Genomic DNA, 18,370 nt, shown 5'->3' with positions numbered 1-18,370 from the left:
AGCTCCGTCTGCTTCTCACTCCCTGTTATTTACGTAAGGGATAATGTATAACGTTAGATTACATTATCCTCCGCTTCGTGTCGGGGTCCTGTTCAGCCTGTCGGGGTTGTTATTCGCTATAACGACCGCCTCTCTATACATTATCCCGCTTATTACATGGCTACCCACAAAATAAATAAATAATTTGCCACAAAAAATTATTGATTTAAAAAGGAGTTTATTGATTTAAAAACGATTGTATTGCTTCCGCCAAAGAAAATAGTCCGTTCCGCGTCCATAGCAACACGCTGTTTTTCATGGCAACGGTCTGTTATACTTCGCAGCGGTCTGTTATCAAGAAATAACAGACCGCATTCTACATTGGAATTCAGCCAAGCCATGTAATAATCAGAAACATTGTTTGCTCGCTATGAAGGGTGTGATACTATAAAGTATTGGTATATTATTCATAAATGCAAACATAAATGTATGCTATTCTACCGGGAGTAGATATTTATGTTAAAACAATGTCAATGCTTGATGATGCATTTGGAGCTCACCTCTCTTTTCAAAAAAATTTGTGAGCAACTGCTTGCCCTCATTTGCCCTTCTCTCTTTATTCTGCTTCTCTTTTCGTTTTTTAGCCCCTGATTTTCCTTTCTTAAGGAGAGACATGACTCTTCACGGCTCACTCCAGCTCCTGTCTCATCAACTGATTCAATCACCGCGGGTCCGCAGCAGAAGCACCTGACCTGCGGGTCGTACCATTTGCATTGATTCGAGAGGGGTGTGGGGCCCTGCACAGCATGAAAATGACTTTTTTATACCAAACCAGCGCCTAACTACAAGTTTAGTTTTGCACAGGAACTTTTTTAGTTGTACATAAATGCTATACAAATGTTAGTGCATGTATATGTATGTATAGAAAACTGACTTCTAAGGGCCCCCCCCCTGCCTCGGGCCCTGGGTACTCGGTACCCTTTACCCCCCCAGTCCGACGCCCCTGCTTTTGATCAAATTTACAAATTTAATGTGTCCTTGTTGAATCAAACTAATTTCTTTAAAAAAGCCAAAGAAAAGAAAATGATCCTTACGTAGTTCAGTTTAATGGTGTACTGTCATCTAATTGTTTGGTTTGAATTGGCTTTCCTTCATACTGACCCACTCGGCATCTCATGACCGAAAGGAGCACTGACAGGTCATCACTGTTTCCATCTCAAGTTATTTGATTTATGAGATAATTTCTCAGTCCAATTTCAATTTCTCTTATCAAAGCAACAACGCATTAAGGCACCATCGAGCTAACAATGCGACACCAGATAAAGAAATACCCAAACTAGCTCTCAGGAAAACCAGAAACCACAAGACCCCAAAGGAAATAACACAGAGCACACTGGATTCAATTAATTTAAAGAAAATTGGTCTGAATCAAAGGACACAGGAATGCCTTTTATTTACAGTACCTTCCTGTTCCTCAGAAACATCAGAGCTCCGCTTACTGTAAAAACAGTAACAGTGTCGTGCTTAATGTGTGGAAGAGACTGACCAAAGAGAGTGAATAATTGACTAATTACAAGATAAGACTGAATAGACACTGTTGAACAGAGAACAGAAAGTATTCTTTTCAGAGCTGCTGTACTCCTGTTGCCAAACGCCCCTTAAAGTGCTGCGCTCTTGTTTTAAGCCGGCTAGTTCAGGATGAGTCATTTCAGTAAAGTGAGGGACCGCAAAACTCCTTAGAAAGATGTGGAGAGAGTGTTTTTTGAGAGGGGTGAGAGCAGAGGAAGTGTGAGGAAGAAAGAGGAAAAAATGTAGAGAGGAGAGACTGAAAAAACACCACAAGACTGAAAAAAATCCCCTATGAAAGTCCAAAAGTGTTGCAAAACATTACCTTGAAAATGTTACCATCTTTTATCACTTCCTTGATGCTAATATCGAGGTATCATCTATGTGTTGACTACAAGAAGTCCCTCAGAGTACCATAGTGGCAACAATACATTTGTGAACCCTTTGAAAATATCTGGATTTCTGAATTAATTACACATTAAATGTATTCTGTTCTTCAGCTAAACAGTTCTATTCTTTATGAAATTCATTAAGGACACTGAGTCATCTTTCACAGGGCAGTGTGGAAAACATAAATTAACAACTATTGGAGTCAATTAGGAAAACAAATCGGAAGTATGGGTCGCACAGGTGCCCTGCTCTTAAAATATAGGCATACAAAAAGCCTGCTCTCTGACAAATATAATCTTCTCAAGAATGGTTTGGTGATCCATAGCTTAGTCCCAAAAGCTTTCACAGAACTTCATCAGTGCATTGCAGAGATGCACAAAGCTGGCAAACATTGCTAAAGACTCTATCTAGGGCTGGGTTGTCTATAACTGTGACTTTAATTAAGTTCAGGCCACATATTACGAGTAAGCAATGCAGAAATCTGGATATTTTCGAAGGGTTCACAAACTGTAAACGCCATGATAATTGAACACAGTGTGAATATCCAAATAAGTAAAAAAAAAAAAAATCTTGATTACATTAGCCTAACAAGTCTTAAAGTGCTTGTTTGTATCTTTTTTTCCTTCTTTTTGCATTTTGGATTTAAATTCAAATGACTCTTTGAACACTGTAAAGTATGAATGATGTCAGGGATATACCCACAGGCTACACAAAGGTCAAGTAGTCGAAAAAAAAAGCTTTTATAAAAAGTCTCTGCACTCTTGCCCTGAGGTCTAGCACAGATTATTTATACTGGAACGTTAAACTGTGTGTTAATGTGTTGGTCATGCAACCGCACCTTAGTCTTTCCCAGCTGCCACTCTTTTTTTGTGACTTCATACTTCATAAGCAGATCTGCACATTTCTTCCTCTCGTCCGCCGTGTGGTTTTTGTCCCTCAGGATCATTGTGTATCTGCACAGGAAGCGGGCACAGCTTGAACACATACACACATTCCACCTCACTCATTTTACTGTAAGGGAACAATATACTGATAGATTCAGAAAAACTTCCCTGCGATTGTTCATTATGATTTCAAGGACACTGACTTTATATTTTCCATTCCAAAAACTGTCAGGAATCGACTGTGTGCATCTGGAACAGATTTTGTGCTTCACACTGTATTTTGATGGACTGTCAGTGGTTTGGTGATGGTTTCCTGGCTATGTGTCTCACCTGCTGAGGAAGTCTTGGAAGGTTCTCCGTACAGAAAAGCCTGCTCTACGGATCTTCACTGTCTCCAGCATTCCAGAGTAACGTAGCTGATTTAGAACAACATCTGCATCAAATTTATTTGCATTCTGGAAGAAGACAGAAGGAGATGTCCATCAGCATTGAAATAGATTGGCTATGCCCAATATTAGTTGAAAATTAATGGATCAAATCTCGATATTTGACAGTGGTCCTATTACAATAGCATAAGTTAACATGAAATAGCGTTCATAGTTACACATTTTAGTTCCATAATCTGATGCAAGTTTTTCTTAGTTTATTGGTCTTTCCTCATAGCAATATTTTGATTATGATGATGATGATGATGATGATGATGAAGACAATTATACAGTTACCCATATTGTTGGTCACTATTGTGTAGTAGTGTCTCAATATCATTGTTAAATAATAAAAAAGATAAACAAAAAAAAAAACTTAAAAGGATAGTTCACCCAAAAATGAAAATTCTGTCATTAATTACTCACCCTCATGTCTTTCCAAACCTGTATGAGTTATACTATGGAAGTCAATGGCAGAATTTTCATTTTTGGGTGAACTAACCCTTTAAAATATGTTCTCTGACAATAAATCTTAATGACTTATATTAATTAAGTCAAATAGACATTTCTTGACAGTTTGATTATTAAATGTAAAAAAAAAAGATACAAAAATACTGATATAAAATACTGAAGAAAATTATTTTTTGCAGTGCACCACAAAATTGAGGATCCAAAAAATAAGAGGGCTTGATGTTAGCTGAAAAAAAAAACCGCGTTGCAGTTGTTGATGAAAAATTACAAAGACAAACATTTTATCTTTGAAATAACATATCCTTCCATGTCCTTCAAATAGCCATGTCCTTCATGTCAATCAGAACAATCTGAACAGAAAATTGTCATGTCAGGCTAATGTGACAAGTGTCTGAGGTATATTTCTGGTCTCCCAGTAATTTGGGCAGTAAACCTGGGTCAGACATGAAGTATGCACTATCACAATTGTCTTTAGGGGCCTGGAGTGAGGTGAGATGTTGAGTGGCATAAATGTTAGAAGAAAAGGTGTGTAATGACAGAGGGAGCCAGGCAGCGCGCCAGACGGGACTATGATTCCCCTCCCTGAGGACAGTTATCACAATACAACAACCCCATCAGGAGCACTAACCTGATCCTCTGCCCGCTGAAACGAGAGTCCTCTATAAATCAATGCAATCATAATAATTCCAGTAATACAGGAGCTCAAATGAGCACCATTACAGCTCAATTGTATCATATAATGAAGGGTAGAGGCTTTGTGTGATTTTCTGGCTGTTATCTCTACATTCCTCTGCCGCAGGTCAGGAGTGTGATACTCCTCTCAGTGCCGCTGAAGCAGACAGTCGTCACCTCTGACCCCAGCACAGGCGGGTTTGGGCTGCAGGAATGTGCTGGCAGTGGGGATGGGCCACTCCAATCTGAGCAGATCAGCACAAAGAGACTCTGTACAGAGTGCAGAACACGGCAGACTGCTGGCTGTACAGCTTCTCACAATGTGATGATGCCACTGCACTGCTAATAATGACTCTCTTAATCAGTCTTTTTAGACATTTTCCAGCAGATTTTTTTAACATGCTAAATTAAATTAAAAACTTTTTTTAAATCCATTATTTCTTGTTTGTCTTATGTTACCATTTTATTTAGCTTCGCTAGAAGGAACTCCATTACAGACTCTTGCCACTTTACCCCAAAATTGATTCCCCATGATCCTTTACCTGGACTCGTCATCACTGACTGCATTCACCTGTGTCTTGTTACCTCATTTGTCTCCCTATTTAAAGCCTGTGTTGTCTCTTTCACATTTCTCAGTATTGTTTAGCCCTAGTTCCTGTGTTTCTTGTTGCCTTGCCTTGTTTTTGATACTGGACTGTTCCTTGCCCTGACCTTTTGCTTGTTTATTGGATTACTCTTTTGTCTGCCCTGGATTATACCTGTTTGCAGCTGTTTGACCCTGCCTGTTTTGACCACTATTGTACACTCTGTGTATGTAACTAATTTGGGTAAAGTCGTGGCCTAGTGGTTAGAGAGTTTGACTCTAAGGTTGTGGGTACGAGTCTCGGGCCGGCAATACCATGACTGAGGTGCCCTTGAGCACTTGGATCCTCAACTCTGTTGTCACACCTATGCAATTACAGTATAACTGTGTATGTAACTAATGAAAATATTGAATTATAAAATAAATCAGAAGCAACATTACATATTCAAAACAAGGTAAAAAAAAATTGCCAAAGCAGTATAGGACAAAATATACTCAAATTAAAGACTAATGCTTTAAAAACAAGTCTTATTATATTATGCAGTGTTGCTTATTTTAGAAATTTCAATTGGCAAATAAGACTTTTTAAATAAATACTTGTTTAAATCAAATGTAAACTCCTGTCCCAGTCACATTTTCTTGGTTAAATAAACATTACTTGCTCTACCAGGAAAAAAAACTATTTTATATTTTTACATTAACAATGTAATCAATATTCTGTTGATTAAAGCCAAGTATGAATCTCATTAGTTTAGTCTTTTTAAGCATTTTACATTTAGGTAGGCAGCAAAAATGTAAACAATATATTTTATTTGTGAATGTATGTTGAGCTATTCTTTTTAATAGTTAACTTTTAACTATTTTTGAATTATTCGGTTCATCAGTCATCAAAGCTCAGTAAATACTGGTCACAGACACAGAGATTTACTTTAAATTTCACCAAACTGATTACTCACTGAAAACTCCTACAGATCATGTTTTCAGGCCATTTCAACTCTTATTTTGACATAAAGTGATTATATATCGAAGCATGTGAAATGTTTACTTAATTTTTTCAATGAGTCTTCATGACTTATGAACGCGCACATAAACACAAGAGGCGGGATTTATTGCATAAATTATATATATATATATATATATATATATAATTTTTTTTTTTTTTGGTGGGTGGAAGTTTAAATGACAGATTACCACACTTCAAAATTTTAATTCCCATTTATTCACCCTCAAACCATTCCAAAGCCAATTGCATTTTTTCATTTAACAAAAAAGGAGAAATTGCAAAATATTCTAATTATGTTCAGTGTGTTATTTTTCCATTCAATGAAAGCATATCGTCCCCTTGGAATTATAAGGTTCTATCTGCATTCAGAGTAGTTTTGAGATATTGAGCTTCAAAGTTTTTGCATTCCATTCGACAGTGTAGATAGAACCTTATTGTTTTTTAAATAAAAATCCCATAATGTATACAACATAATTTTTTTTATCACATAATGTAAATAAGTTGTCAAAGAATAACAATATGTTAATAACTCAATTTTGTCAAATATGTCAGATAGAACCTTATAATTCCAAGGGGACGATATAGAAACCAGCGAAAGCTCCCCAATCTCATTTGCATTTTTGCTAATTCAAATTTGGTGCAGAAATATTTGGTTATGAGAGAAGCAAGAACCAGCGCTGTTTGATGTTATTGACCTCAAAAATTGCGGAACACATCTTGATGTGCCAGTTTTGACTGGGGAGGTTGTTGACAGGGGAAGAGAAAGGTTATTGGTGCATTAACAAAATTTGCATCTGTTCCACCAACAAAGCTACTGTAAAGGTGCAGTCACTATTGGTCTATTATCAATTGAGTAGTGACATATAAAACACAGCTCATGTAAAAATCACCTTCAAACGAAGCAGCTTTCTGTTGGTCAGTACAGCAATTTCACATGGCCAACATTAACACGAGCTAAACGTGTGGGGAACATTTTTACCCTTTTATAAAACTCCCGATCAATTCAAACTGAAATTACTAGATTTCACTTTCAAAATTTTGCTGAGCAATGGTAAATGTGACTGCGATTCAGAAGAACTAAAAAATGTGGTTTGCATTAACTGCATGGACTATTTTCATCTTAATAATACATTAATTATGAACTAGGTGCTTTTAACTTCCCTTGTGGATTATTGTGATGTTTCTATCAGCTGTTTGGACTCTGACGGCACCCATTCAGTGCAAAAGACCCATTGATGAGCAAGTGATGCAATGATAAATTTGAATAAAAGGGTGAATAAAAAATGATGGCCTTTCATTCTGGGGTGAATTATTAATTGGAAAATGACATCTGATTTAATTTTATTGTCTGTTTGACTCATTGAGGAAAGTAAGTGTGATATGGACAGTACAAAAAGTGTCAGTCCTACCTTCTCCATGTTAGGTTTGATGCAGCGCACAAAGAAAGGGTTGGAGGCACTTAAAGTGGCCATCAGTGAATGAAGAGAGTCCTGAAACACACAGTCACAATAACACTAAATTACACCCTTGCACAGGAAAGTAACTGCACAAAAACTGCCATTCAGCAACCACAGTTGCTATTTGCTTGTCCTTCCCACATCTCCTGTTGAGGAGGGCAGTGACGGGGCTAGTATTTACCCAGTCACATCAAGAACCCTTCAACCTGGCACTCTGTCCCACAGTCTTAGACTGAGAGGCTCCAGGCTGGCTTTAATGACAGGGGAACAGGGGAACATGCACGGACCCTGTCAAACCCTTGTGCCCGGTTTGTGGGTAATCCCCTGGCTTTAAGAGCCACAGTACAAGGTCAGCAGCCAAATCCCCTGCACGGCAGTTATGACATGTAAAGCCCCGTAACCCTGCAAACAGGCAGCTATACAGGGACACAGACAAAAGGACAAAACACACACACACGGAAGGTACACATACAGTCACACAAGTGCAGAAAAATAAACAAAGATTTCTGCTAAGTTTTCACTCACAACCTGGAATATTAAGCCCACACATGAGAACACACATATATTAACTCACTGACTACTGCCCACAAACCCTGTTGAAAAAAAAGCATATTCTGGTTAGGTATGTTTTAAAGCATGGTAGCTAGATTGAACTGGTTTAAGCTGGTCCTTAGTTGGTCTTAAACAACACCTGCTCAGGATTAACTCATAACCATCTTAAACCAGCTCAGAACAAGCTCAGAACCAACTAAGGACCAGCTTAAACCAGCTGAAACCGGCTGCCATGTGTCAAAACTTTCCTAACCAGCACATGCTGTTCTTTTCAACTGGGAAGGCAGCTATCTTTTAAGGAAGCATTGTAACTATCTTGAAACCCAATAAATGACTGATTTGGAACATTCTACATAAACTACAATTGCTCGTGTCAAACAAAAAGGACTTCACACATGCGATTTAACAACTGATTTCATTAGAGTGCGACAGTGGCCGAGCACTTTCTTAGCAGCCTTGGCTCCAGATCTTTTTTTCTTTCTTTCTTTTTAGGTCTGTCTTTTAAGGGTTAACAGTCAGGGTCAATCAGACTGCTGCACACTATAGAGTTTGATGTTAGCATGTTGCTAAGCTAATAACACAATACACAGAAATACATAACACATACAAAACAAAAATGCATTTTTGCAAATAATCTATTTCTAATTAAACTTAACTGTTTTTGAAAATACTGAATGAAACATGCCTTGCTTCATCCGCCATCTTGAATTTATTTTCAATGAGCAGTGGATTCTGGGAGTTATTGTGTATGTGAATCATGTGATTCTGCCTTTATAAACAAGGTATCTTAGCACATCTATAGTTGCATGAAAACATCAGATGGGTGCATTCAGATCATTGATCCTGTGTCCTACCCTGAACTGAGAGCTGACGGTGGGTTTGCGGCGGGCAGTGCCCATCTTAAGAGTCTCGTCTCCATTCCTGCTACCAACACGCTCAAACAGGTCATAGATGAAGTCAAGCCTGAGAGACACACAATAGAGACAATATCACTCACAACATCATTCATATCAGCAGAAATTTAGATCAGCAACAACTGCTTCAGAGTAGCTGGATGTTTAAATTAAAATTTAGATAAATGTACATAGGACACTATATATCTTAGGCCTAGCAAGTTTTTTTTTACAACAGCTTTTTGCCTTCATTAAATTATTTTCAATGGCCCTTCAGTATGTCAAATTCATTTCAAAAGTATAACTATTCCATGTAGTCTCTTAATTAAAATGAACTCATAAAAGCTTCAATAATGTATAATTTTAGATGTATTGTAGTACTAAACAGTATCAGAAGATATGCCAAAATCCCCAAAATATTTCTTGTAAACTGTCCTTACATATATACAGTTTTTGTAGTATGAGAAGTATCATTTACAGTACAATCACTTAGGATCATAGGATCCCCAGCGTTGCTTAGAATAGCAGAAATGAAGTGCGTGATTAGTTACCTGCTGTCATTCAGCATGTTGAGAATATCATCTCTGAATGTGTCTCTGTTCTTCTCTAGAATGCCACGCACATCATACAATACCTGACACACACACAAAGACAAACACGGTTATAAAATACATGTACAGTGGCTTAAAGATAATGCAGAATTTATTCATTTACATACATGTATTTTGTGGATGGAAAATATTGTTTTAATTATAAATCTTTTTTAACCTACTTCATGTGTCTGTCCTAACATGTCTCTGAACTGAATTGTGCATGTGAAGAAGATACACTGTCTCTGTTCCTTTGTTTTACTTTCATCCTATTAATGAGAGATTGAAGAAAGAGGTCGATCAAGCTGCTGCAGTTTAATGCAGTCACCTGTTGAGTATTATTCCGTCATGGCCTCCGTGGCGACAGATTCCTCCACTAATCTTTACACCATGAAATAAACGCCTGAGCTGTAAAATATGCAGCATCCATGACACATGCAAGGGGTATTTATAACACCATCTCAATAATTACAATCTCTCATTTAAACAGAGAAACTGTTTTATAAACTTTACATCTAAAGCTTATAGTCCGATCTTTCATTGTGTTGGCCTATAGTGCAGATGCTAAAGATATTCTCCATCTGAAAGCATTTGAAAGACTGGATTGATATTGTGGGAGCCATGAATCATGTCAGACATTTTGCGCACAAGACTGTAGTGAAGATATCTGGTATAATAAATCATTGTCCAGTAAAAATATATAAAAATCCTTAAAAGATGAGATATTTACTTGAGAAGCAAAACTTCACAAGATGTACGTCTTAAAACCCTGTGCAATTAAAGATGTTTTACTGGAAAACAAGACTGAAATACTGATTAAAATTACTTTTTTTGGAGCAGAGAAAGTAAAGAGTGAAATCCAAGTAGAAGTGTAAATAAAAAGTGTCAGGAAAAGAGAAACTGCAGCTAGAGAAGGAGCTGGACAGCATGCCAAATGCTCCTCATGGGAGAGCATGTTATACGTGTGGTTTCCAGCACATTAAACTGTGGAGGCTTCGTGTGGTGCCCATAGTGAAAGGGCAAACCAGCTCTTCGCTTTCCATCTCTCTCTTTTTCAGCATGCTGCTCAGACTGCTTTCCCTCACTTTCCTGAAAAGACTAATTCCTCTCTTAAAGCCTGAAACGGACACTGCAAGTGATGAGAGAAGACTGTGTCCACTTTCTCCTGGTAATCACACCTGTGCAATAGTGAAAGACAGGGATATTGGCCAATATTTGAGATTCTAGATATCAACCGAAATGGTCATTCCACCTGCTGTTGCTTCCAAAATGTACTAACAACCTTGTAAATTAATAAAGCACATTGTATGCTTTATATTATACAACAGTTACAATACTTGAGTCATTAGCATTACCTGAGGCCTTGTGCCTAAAGCTGAATCAGATCTTCAAAATACAGCAATCTTTCTCATATGACATTAATTAAACATTTTCGTAGTCAGTAAATATTGCATAAAATCAGTGTTAATTTATATTCAGAAATTCTGTGTATCATATTTTGTATTATTAAATTATATTATATTTATATCAGTCATTCATTCACTGCAATGTTAGAGAACATAGAATGGTGTCACACTTCCACATGTGTATTCCACACATGTGTGCGTTTGTGAGTGTGTGTGTTTGGAGTCTGCCATCTCTAAAGTAAATTCAATGGATTTTAACTGTACTATACATTTTGGCAGACATTATAAAATCTTCCCACTCTCACAAATAATGCACCACAAAACCAATACTGTAAAACTTTTTTGCTATAGACTGCAATTTTCATCTACATACCTGGAGAGAAACACTATAAATTCTAAACTATATCTAAAAAAAAGTGTCTGTCTCAAATGCAGGCAATTGTTGACGGTGTGGTTATCGTTTACTAATAGTAAGACTATTAAAAATTGCTTCTGAAATAAAATGAAATATAAATAGTAACCTAAAAAAATATATTTATATATAAAAAAATATATGAAAACTTTAATGGAAATTAGAAATGTTGCATATTGCAAAACAGTAATAAATATTAAAATAGAATACAAATAAAACTGAAATAACACTGCTTGTTGATGTAATTACCTCTCCTGCATAATGTTTAATACCAAACTGGTGATCTGCCACTCTTGGTTTCACATAGTACGGGTTTGTCTGCAGAGATAGAAACACATAACACATTATTTCACATTGATTATATTTTGTAGTGAGCACAGACAGAGGTACTTCAGTCGAGGCAGACTGTACATGGGTTCTCCGAGGACACACTCATTGTTCCTGCAGCCTGAGGAAAGCCTGTTCATGTTACCGTATTGTGCATGTGCGTGTGAGAGGCTGTGGGGGTGTGACTGGGTGTTGGCTCAGCGCTGGCCTTTATCAGTGAGGTTAAAGAAGAATTAACTCTCTGTGATCTGAAATGAGATGGGGGGGGGGGGGAGTGTGTCCTGTATGTCTTAGGGATTTAAAAAAGGAGGACTTACGGCATGCCGGCTGTGGAGTTTCTCCAGCAGGGTGTAGTCTGTGCCTTTAGGGAATCTGCTCTCCTCATTGATAAGAGCCAACATGCCCAGTTTCTGAGGAAAGAGCACACTGATCTAAGCACAGGCTTTCTCTGGCTCTCCACATTTCCAGTTTGTATTCGATCAGAGAAGCTAGTTATAATTGGTTTAACAGTGGGCCGTTATTCATTACTAGTGTCTAATACTGTACACAGATAGTTACTTGTAATGTTATGTAGAGATTTCTGCTAGAAAATGTCCAAAGGTTCACATCAAGCTGTTGATTATTCTTATTTCTCCCTTTTTAGCCACTTGATATGGATTCCCTTATAGCATATTCAGCACCCATACATATTTTCAGCTGAAACATGTAATTCTTACTGCAACATAATATGCAACAATTTGCATTCTTAATTTTGCATTCAGCAGACTTTTCTACATGCAAAATCACTTTTTTAGAATGTATAGAGGATGCTTATACAATTATAATGTGAAACTTTCCAGACCTCTTAGAGGTTTACACTATGGTTCAAAGGTTTGGGTCAGTAAGATTTTTATTTTATTTTAAATTTTTTGGAAGTCTCGTATGCTTACCATGGATGCATTATATTGAGCAAAAACACAGTAAAAACAGTGAACAATTATTAAAACTTTAAATAGCTGTTCATATTTTCATTTATTCTAAAATGTAATTTCATTCAGTAATTCAGTCATTCAGTGTCATATGTTCTTTCAGAAATCATTCTAATATGATGATTTCTTACAGACTTCAAAAATTTTAACTGTCATGTATGTGCATTAACACAGTAAATAAAAATGTAAAAAAGAGGCTAAATTAGACAATGACCCTGATTTATTTACAGTTTTTAAGACCAACCAAGTCTGCAAATCTCTCTGAAAATCCAATGACTACTGGAGATAATAGTTTGAAATTATGACATTTCTCACGTGCTATCAACATTGGAATGGTTTATAATAAGCACTGTGTGGTCGCAGTGAGAGCTGATTAAAGGTCAAAGGTTAAAAGGACACCTTTTCGATCAGATCCAAACACTCTGCGTTGTCCATCCAGTCAATGGCTTCCCATTGTATCCCCTCCCTGCGTGGAGACACAAGAGAACCTCTTGAGCAACATCACAACAGTACAAGTACAAAAAGGTGCTATTATCCCCAGGGTGATGAAATGAGCTGTGACTGGGCTCTGCTGACCCCCCTCAGCCATCACATTTCAACACAAGAACACAACTGTGTGGGAAAGACGAGACCCATTCACACATCTGGCAGAGTGCCTCCATAGCCACTACAGCAAGAACAGTAATGACCTCTCCATCACTCTCCCTTTAAAGAGATCGCAGGACTGTCCATGTCCTGTACATCATGATCACGTACACTTCTATGCTATTTCAACCTCTCTGTGACACCTGATAGTGTGATAGTGTGTATATATATGTGTAGGGGTGAAGCTATGTGTATATATATGTGTAGGGGTGAAGCTATGTGTATATATATGTGTAGGGGTGAAGCTATGTGTATATATATGTGTAGGGGTGGGGTTGGCGCAGTGGATAAGACACATGCCTGTGGTGTGAGAGACCTGGGTTTGAATCCACTGTGAGACACCAATGTGTCCCTGAGCAAGACACTTAACCCCAAGTTGCTCCAGAGGTGTGCGACCTCTGACATATATAGCAATTGTAAGTCGCTTTGGATAAAAGCGTGAGTAAAATGTAAATGTAAATGTGTATACAGACCATTATCATACACTGGGTTTCACACATATATTTCATGACCTGATGATGTTGTAACTGTGAGGACATAATGTACGTAGAGATGCACACACACACACACACACACAAATGCTCAAATGGGCTGCAGGTGTGCAGTCCAGTAGTATACACTTATTTTGAATTACTGTTTGTCAAGAAAAGACCTTAGTAGATTCACTAATATTTCTAAAAGCTTAAAACACATTATGCGCAAGTATGTGACAGAAACTTTCCTAGCTTCGCAAGTTAAAGTTTGTGTGTTTGTGCTATAAAAATATATGAAAAGCATTAGCATAAAGTTCTCTCTTCTACAGTTGGCCTTATTGCTATAACATGATATTAGCATAAAATGTCATATTCTAGTCACTTCGGGTGAACTACTGTCACGGTAGAGCAACAGTTTGAAATAGCTTACTTAATATTTTGATAGCTAGCTTAATAATATCACATTAAGTTTATATGCACAGACATTTGATAACCGCACACTAATATTCAGTTAACTAGGAATAAGCATGTTTGTACTTTAAGATGCCCAAGGCCTGAAATATACTTTGAAATGTGTCAGAACAGAATCTTGGCACTGCATTCTTAGAGTGGCCACAAGGGGCGCACAAAGCACTGTCGTTTTCTACAGTCAATTTCTCTTTCAAAACGCTAAGCAAACAGTTTTAAGATAATCATGTTGATCATGTTAGTTTGATTTTAAAGTAACAGAAATATTGCTCCCCTTGAGTACAGAAGTCTGTTATGGACACATTAACACTGGTCGCACAAAGAGCGGGCAAAATGTATTCTAATGACAAGAACCAGCAAGATTCTGAAGTGGGCTTCTGATGGACACTTTACTTTCCCATGAATCCAGTCTACTGTTGTGTATATGGATTTGGTCTCATGATCATGCATAAAGCTAATTTAATCTAGCAATATGGAGTATGGAAGACAGTGTTGGACTATCTAAACTGGTTTCTGATGCAAAATTAGGTCAGAATCTGATAACTAAAGCACTTTTTTCCTGACAGATCTCTTTCTTGTTTGTGTTTCAGTGTTAATCAGGGTCAATGACAGGCCTCACCTGTTATATTCAAGCTGCTCCAGGGAGAAGATGTGCTTATTGAAGTACTCCTGGAGCTTCTCGTTGGCATAGTTAATGTTGAACTGCTCGAACCGGTTCACCTTGAGGGGGGAAAAGTCATAAAAACATGACAAAATGCCATCGACAGACAGTCTGGCTGGAATGTTTCACCTCTGCACTCAACAAACTCTCACCTCGAAGTTCTCAAAGCCAAATATGTCCAAAATGCCGATGGACTTGAAGTTGTCCTTCCCTTTGATTTTCTGGTTAATTCTGGTGATGATCCAAGAAAAACACTGGGAATACAATGCCATGGCCACAGAGTCCCGGGAATCAATTGCCTTTGGAAAGCAGGGCAGAGACGTATATTAATCTAGCGACATTTTCCTTTAGCTAGCCAATTTAAAACCACAGTGTCAACAAGCAATGTCTCTAGAGATTATTACAAAACACTAATATATCTGAATTTCGACATGGTGAATAAAGAACATATAAGTTCACTTTATGGGCTGAATCGCAGGGTTGTTATTCTCTGTAATTATATGTCTTTAAACATGCAACGTTTGAAAACAATGGATGTCTTTCTTGATTTACTGCAGAGATTGAAAACAATACAGTGGCCCCAATAAGTATTTGGAAACTTAACCCACATTGAAACCACCCAATCCCAATAAAGAAGTCTGTTTTTTTATTATGCTCTGCTTTTAATTATGCTCAAAAATTAAGGGAAAAAAGTGGTGCATGTGGAACAAGTTCATGTTAAATGTGATAAATTACACTGGTGGGTGCAAGAATACAGAAATAAACTGTGCACTGATTTCACACAGTACATCCACTAAAATTGGCCTACCAATTCATTTAGTAAAAGTGATGAAAAGTGTGGAAGCTCTTGAGAAATATCTGCTTCTGGAGTTTCAGTTCAACTCATAAACTCAGCAATAACCCTGAGCTGCTATTACTGAATTACAGAAGGAGAGAAAGTTAAATCCCACAAATTAGCCTCTGCTATTCCTAAGAATCCCAAACTCCCGTCTATTGTTTCAGCAACACTATAATTCATCAGTCAGAGACACTTCTGCCTGATTCTGAACAGTGTGCTGGCTCCATCAGAAAGACCTGAAAGAATGACAGGATGGCAGCTGTTGAGGTCCTTACCACTGTGTTAATGCATTATGAGGAAAGGAGGAGTAGGAATAAGGGCCTCCATTAAGACGTGGCACTGCTTTATGACCACTGACACAGGCTGGAGTTAGTGGCCATTGTCTTTGTTCATGAAAAGATTGCTTGTGTGTTTCAACCGAGTTGGTCACAAAAGCCAGAGCCCATTCTATATGATAGATGCATTTTATGGGTTAATGTAGGTTGAGATCTCTTTATTCTTGGCATGCACACACTTTCCCCTCATCAGTCTTGCTCTTTTTCATAAACCAGTTTCAAATGACCAAAATCAGGCCTTTGATTTTTGTTCACTTGAACTTTCATTGTGGGAAAGAGGAATTCTTAAGAGTACATTTCGAAAGCATTGCACTAGTGCTGATCTGACTGTTTCTTGTGTTTACTGTGCATATTTGTGTGATAGACTGCCCCCATTAGGCAGCTGCTAACCGCTGTCTCCACACTCCGCCTCTATTGTGTTGCTGCTTCTCATGAGATCTTTATCACTGCGTTATTATAGCAGGAATCCAAGGGGACAAAAAACAGGAAACGGTACCAAGTCACGCAAAGACGCTTTCTACACAGGCGTATGGGTGTGAGCGTGTTTTTAATGACAGTCTGTCAGTAAATCTGGGGTGAGTCTGGGGATGCAGGGAAAAAGGAACATGTCTCTGGACACATTGAGGGCACAACACAGACACGCCACGACATGATACAACATGATGGCTAAAGCAAACAAACCAAATAAAAAACAAAAACATTTTTTTGAAACCACTGCCTAAAACTTATGCCAAAACTGTAAATAAACCAGATTTTAATAGACAAACACATAAATATATATTATTTCTAGATATGCTGGTGCACTATATAACATCATAAAGAGGGATTGATGTCCTGGTTCCTTACCTGTTCTACAGTGAGGGGTGAGCAGATCTCTTCTCCTCTCAGGATCATGGACCGCTGAGTCAGAACCTCAGACAGTTGAAAGGAGTCGAGTCCCAGCAGATCACTGACGACACTAACCACTGTCATTCAGATAAACACACTGCATAAGCCTTCACCACTGTCAAAAGTGTGTATGCACATACACAGCAGTTAATTTATATTAATTGCTTAAACAAAAATTCAAATATTGACTTTCAAATTAAATTTATGTCTCCAGCATATTTTTTTGAAATAACTGGACCCGATTTCACATTTCAGGATGCATCGCAAATTAAAGGTAACCAAATCATTGTAATCAACCTATTTCAAATAAATGCTGTTTATTTTAACTGCATATTCATCTAAAAATCCTGGGGCGGAAATGCATCAAGGCTAGAAGGTCCATAGAAATACTAAGCAGCACAACTGTTTTCGATGCTGATAATAATATGGCATGTTTCTAGAGTGATTTCTGGAGGATCATGTGACACTGAAGACTGGCGTAATGATGCGGAAATTTCAACTTTGTCATCACAGGAATAAATGTAAAATGTATTGCTATAGTAATAAAACTAAACTAAATCTTAATAAGCTTTGGACTCTGATCATTGTAGTTGCATTGAAATAAGCAACCAGAAGAGCTGAGTAAATAATAACAGATTTCCTCTTTTTTTTTTTTTTCAGCAGACTTCAGTATTAAGAGTTATTACCCGTCTTAAGTGCAGTTATCAGAGTGAATACCGACATGTTGTAACATGCCTCTACACACTCTACTCAGTGAAGGCTTTACTCATAACTCCTGACAGATCATATAGGCTGATACTGTGTGACGGGGCTACCGGCGGTATAGATCCTTCCACTAAGATAACTATTTAAAAAAGCATGTATAACATGCTAGGTATGCTCTTGAGACATGCAGATCTGCCTCGAACCTCCTTTAGTGGTGATCTGAGCACCCCCTGCAGTCATGAACTCAATGTTGCCGATCTGTAAGACCCCAGAGAGCAGCTTGAAGACATCACGGATCTCTTCCTCAGTGAATTCCATCACCTTCAATGCTTCCTACACCCATTAAACAGAATGAAAATATGAGCATGCTTTATTTGACAGATATTTGACAGCTGATACTGAATTCTTAAGGGAAAGAGAAAAGGAAATGGGATGTGGATACATCATGCTTACACATGCTTACTATGATCAGAGAGTCTTAACCAATAAATATGTATAGGTGGAAAAACTCAGAATAACTCGAGTTTAATTAGTAATGTACTTCCGAACAGATACAGAAAATAAATGATATGGTGCCCTCTAGTGGACCATTTATTAAAGCCAAGTTGCATGGCATTAAAGAGATGGCTCACCCAAATGTACAATTTCTGTCATTTACTCACTTTCATGTTGTTCCAAACCCATAAGACCTTGGTTAATATTTAAAACGCAACATAAGATCATTTTAATGAAACTTGAGAGGTTTATGTGCCTCTGTTGAAAGTCAAGGTAACCAAAAC

General features: G+C 37.7%; 1 protein-coding gene across 1 annotated transcript in view; it reads right to left on the bottom strand.

Annotated features, from left to right (window-relative positions):
- LOC132152788 (unconventional myosin-X-like) overlaps positions 1–18,370 on the bottom strand; it is an 82,630-nt gene that overhangs the window by 29,376 nt on the left and 34,884 nt on the right. Inside the window, exons 9-20 of the mRNA XM_059561683.1 lie at positions 17,795–17,924; positions 16,845–16,963; positions 14,978–15,124; positions 14,784–14,884; positions 12,978–13,044; positions 11,928–12,020; positions 11,533–11,601; positions 9,427–9,509; positions 8,837–8,945; positions 7,383–7,463; positions 3,150–3,274; positions 2,774–2,888 (exon numbers count right to left, since the gene is read on the bottom strand). Of these exons, the coding sequence (XP_059417666.1) occupies positions 2,774–2,888; positions 3,150–3,274; positions 7,383–7,463; positions 8,837–8,945; positions 9,427–9,509; positions 11,533–11,601; positions 11,928–12,020; positions 12,978–13,044; positions 14,784–14,884; positions 14,978–15,124; positions 16,845–16,963; positions 17,795–17,924 (1,239 nt within the window). The remainder of the gene's footprint in view (positions 1–2,773; positions 2,889–3,149; positions 3,275–7,382; positions 7,464–8,836; positions 8,946–9,426; positions 9,510–11,532; positions 11,602–11,927; positions 12,021–12,977; positions 13,045–14,783; positions 14,885–14,977; positions 15,125–16,844; positions 16,964–17,794; positions 17,925–18,370) is intronic.

The sequence above is a fragment of the Carassius carassius genome, chromosome 11 (genome assembly GCF_963082965.1).
Source record: "Carassius carassius chromosome 11, fCarCar2.1, whole genome shotgun sequence".
Taxonomy (NCBI): domain Eukaryota; kingdom Metazoa; phylum Chordata; class Actinopteri; order Cypriniformes; family Cyprinidae; genus Carassius; species Carassius carassius.
The sequence above is the reverse complement of the archived record's forward strand: the minus strand, read 5'-3'. Positions and strand labels throughout refer to the sequence as shown.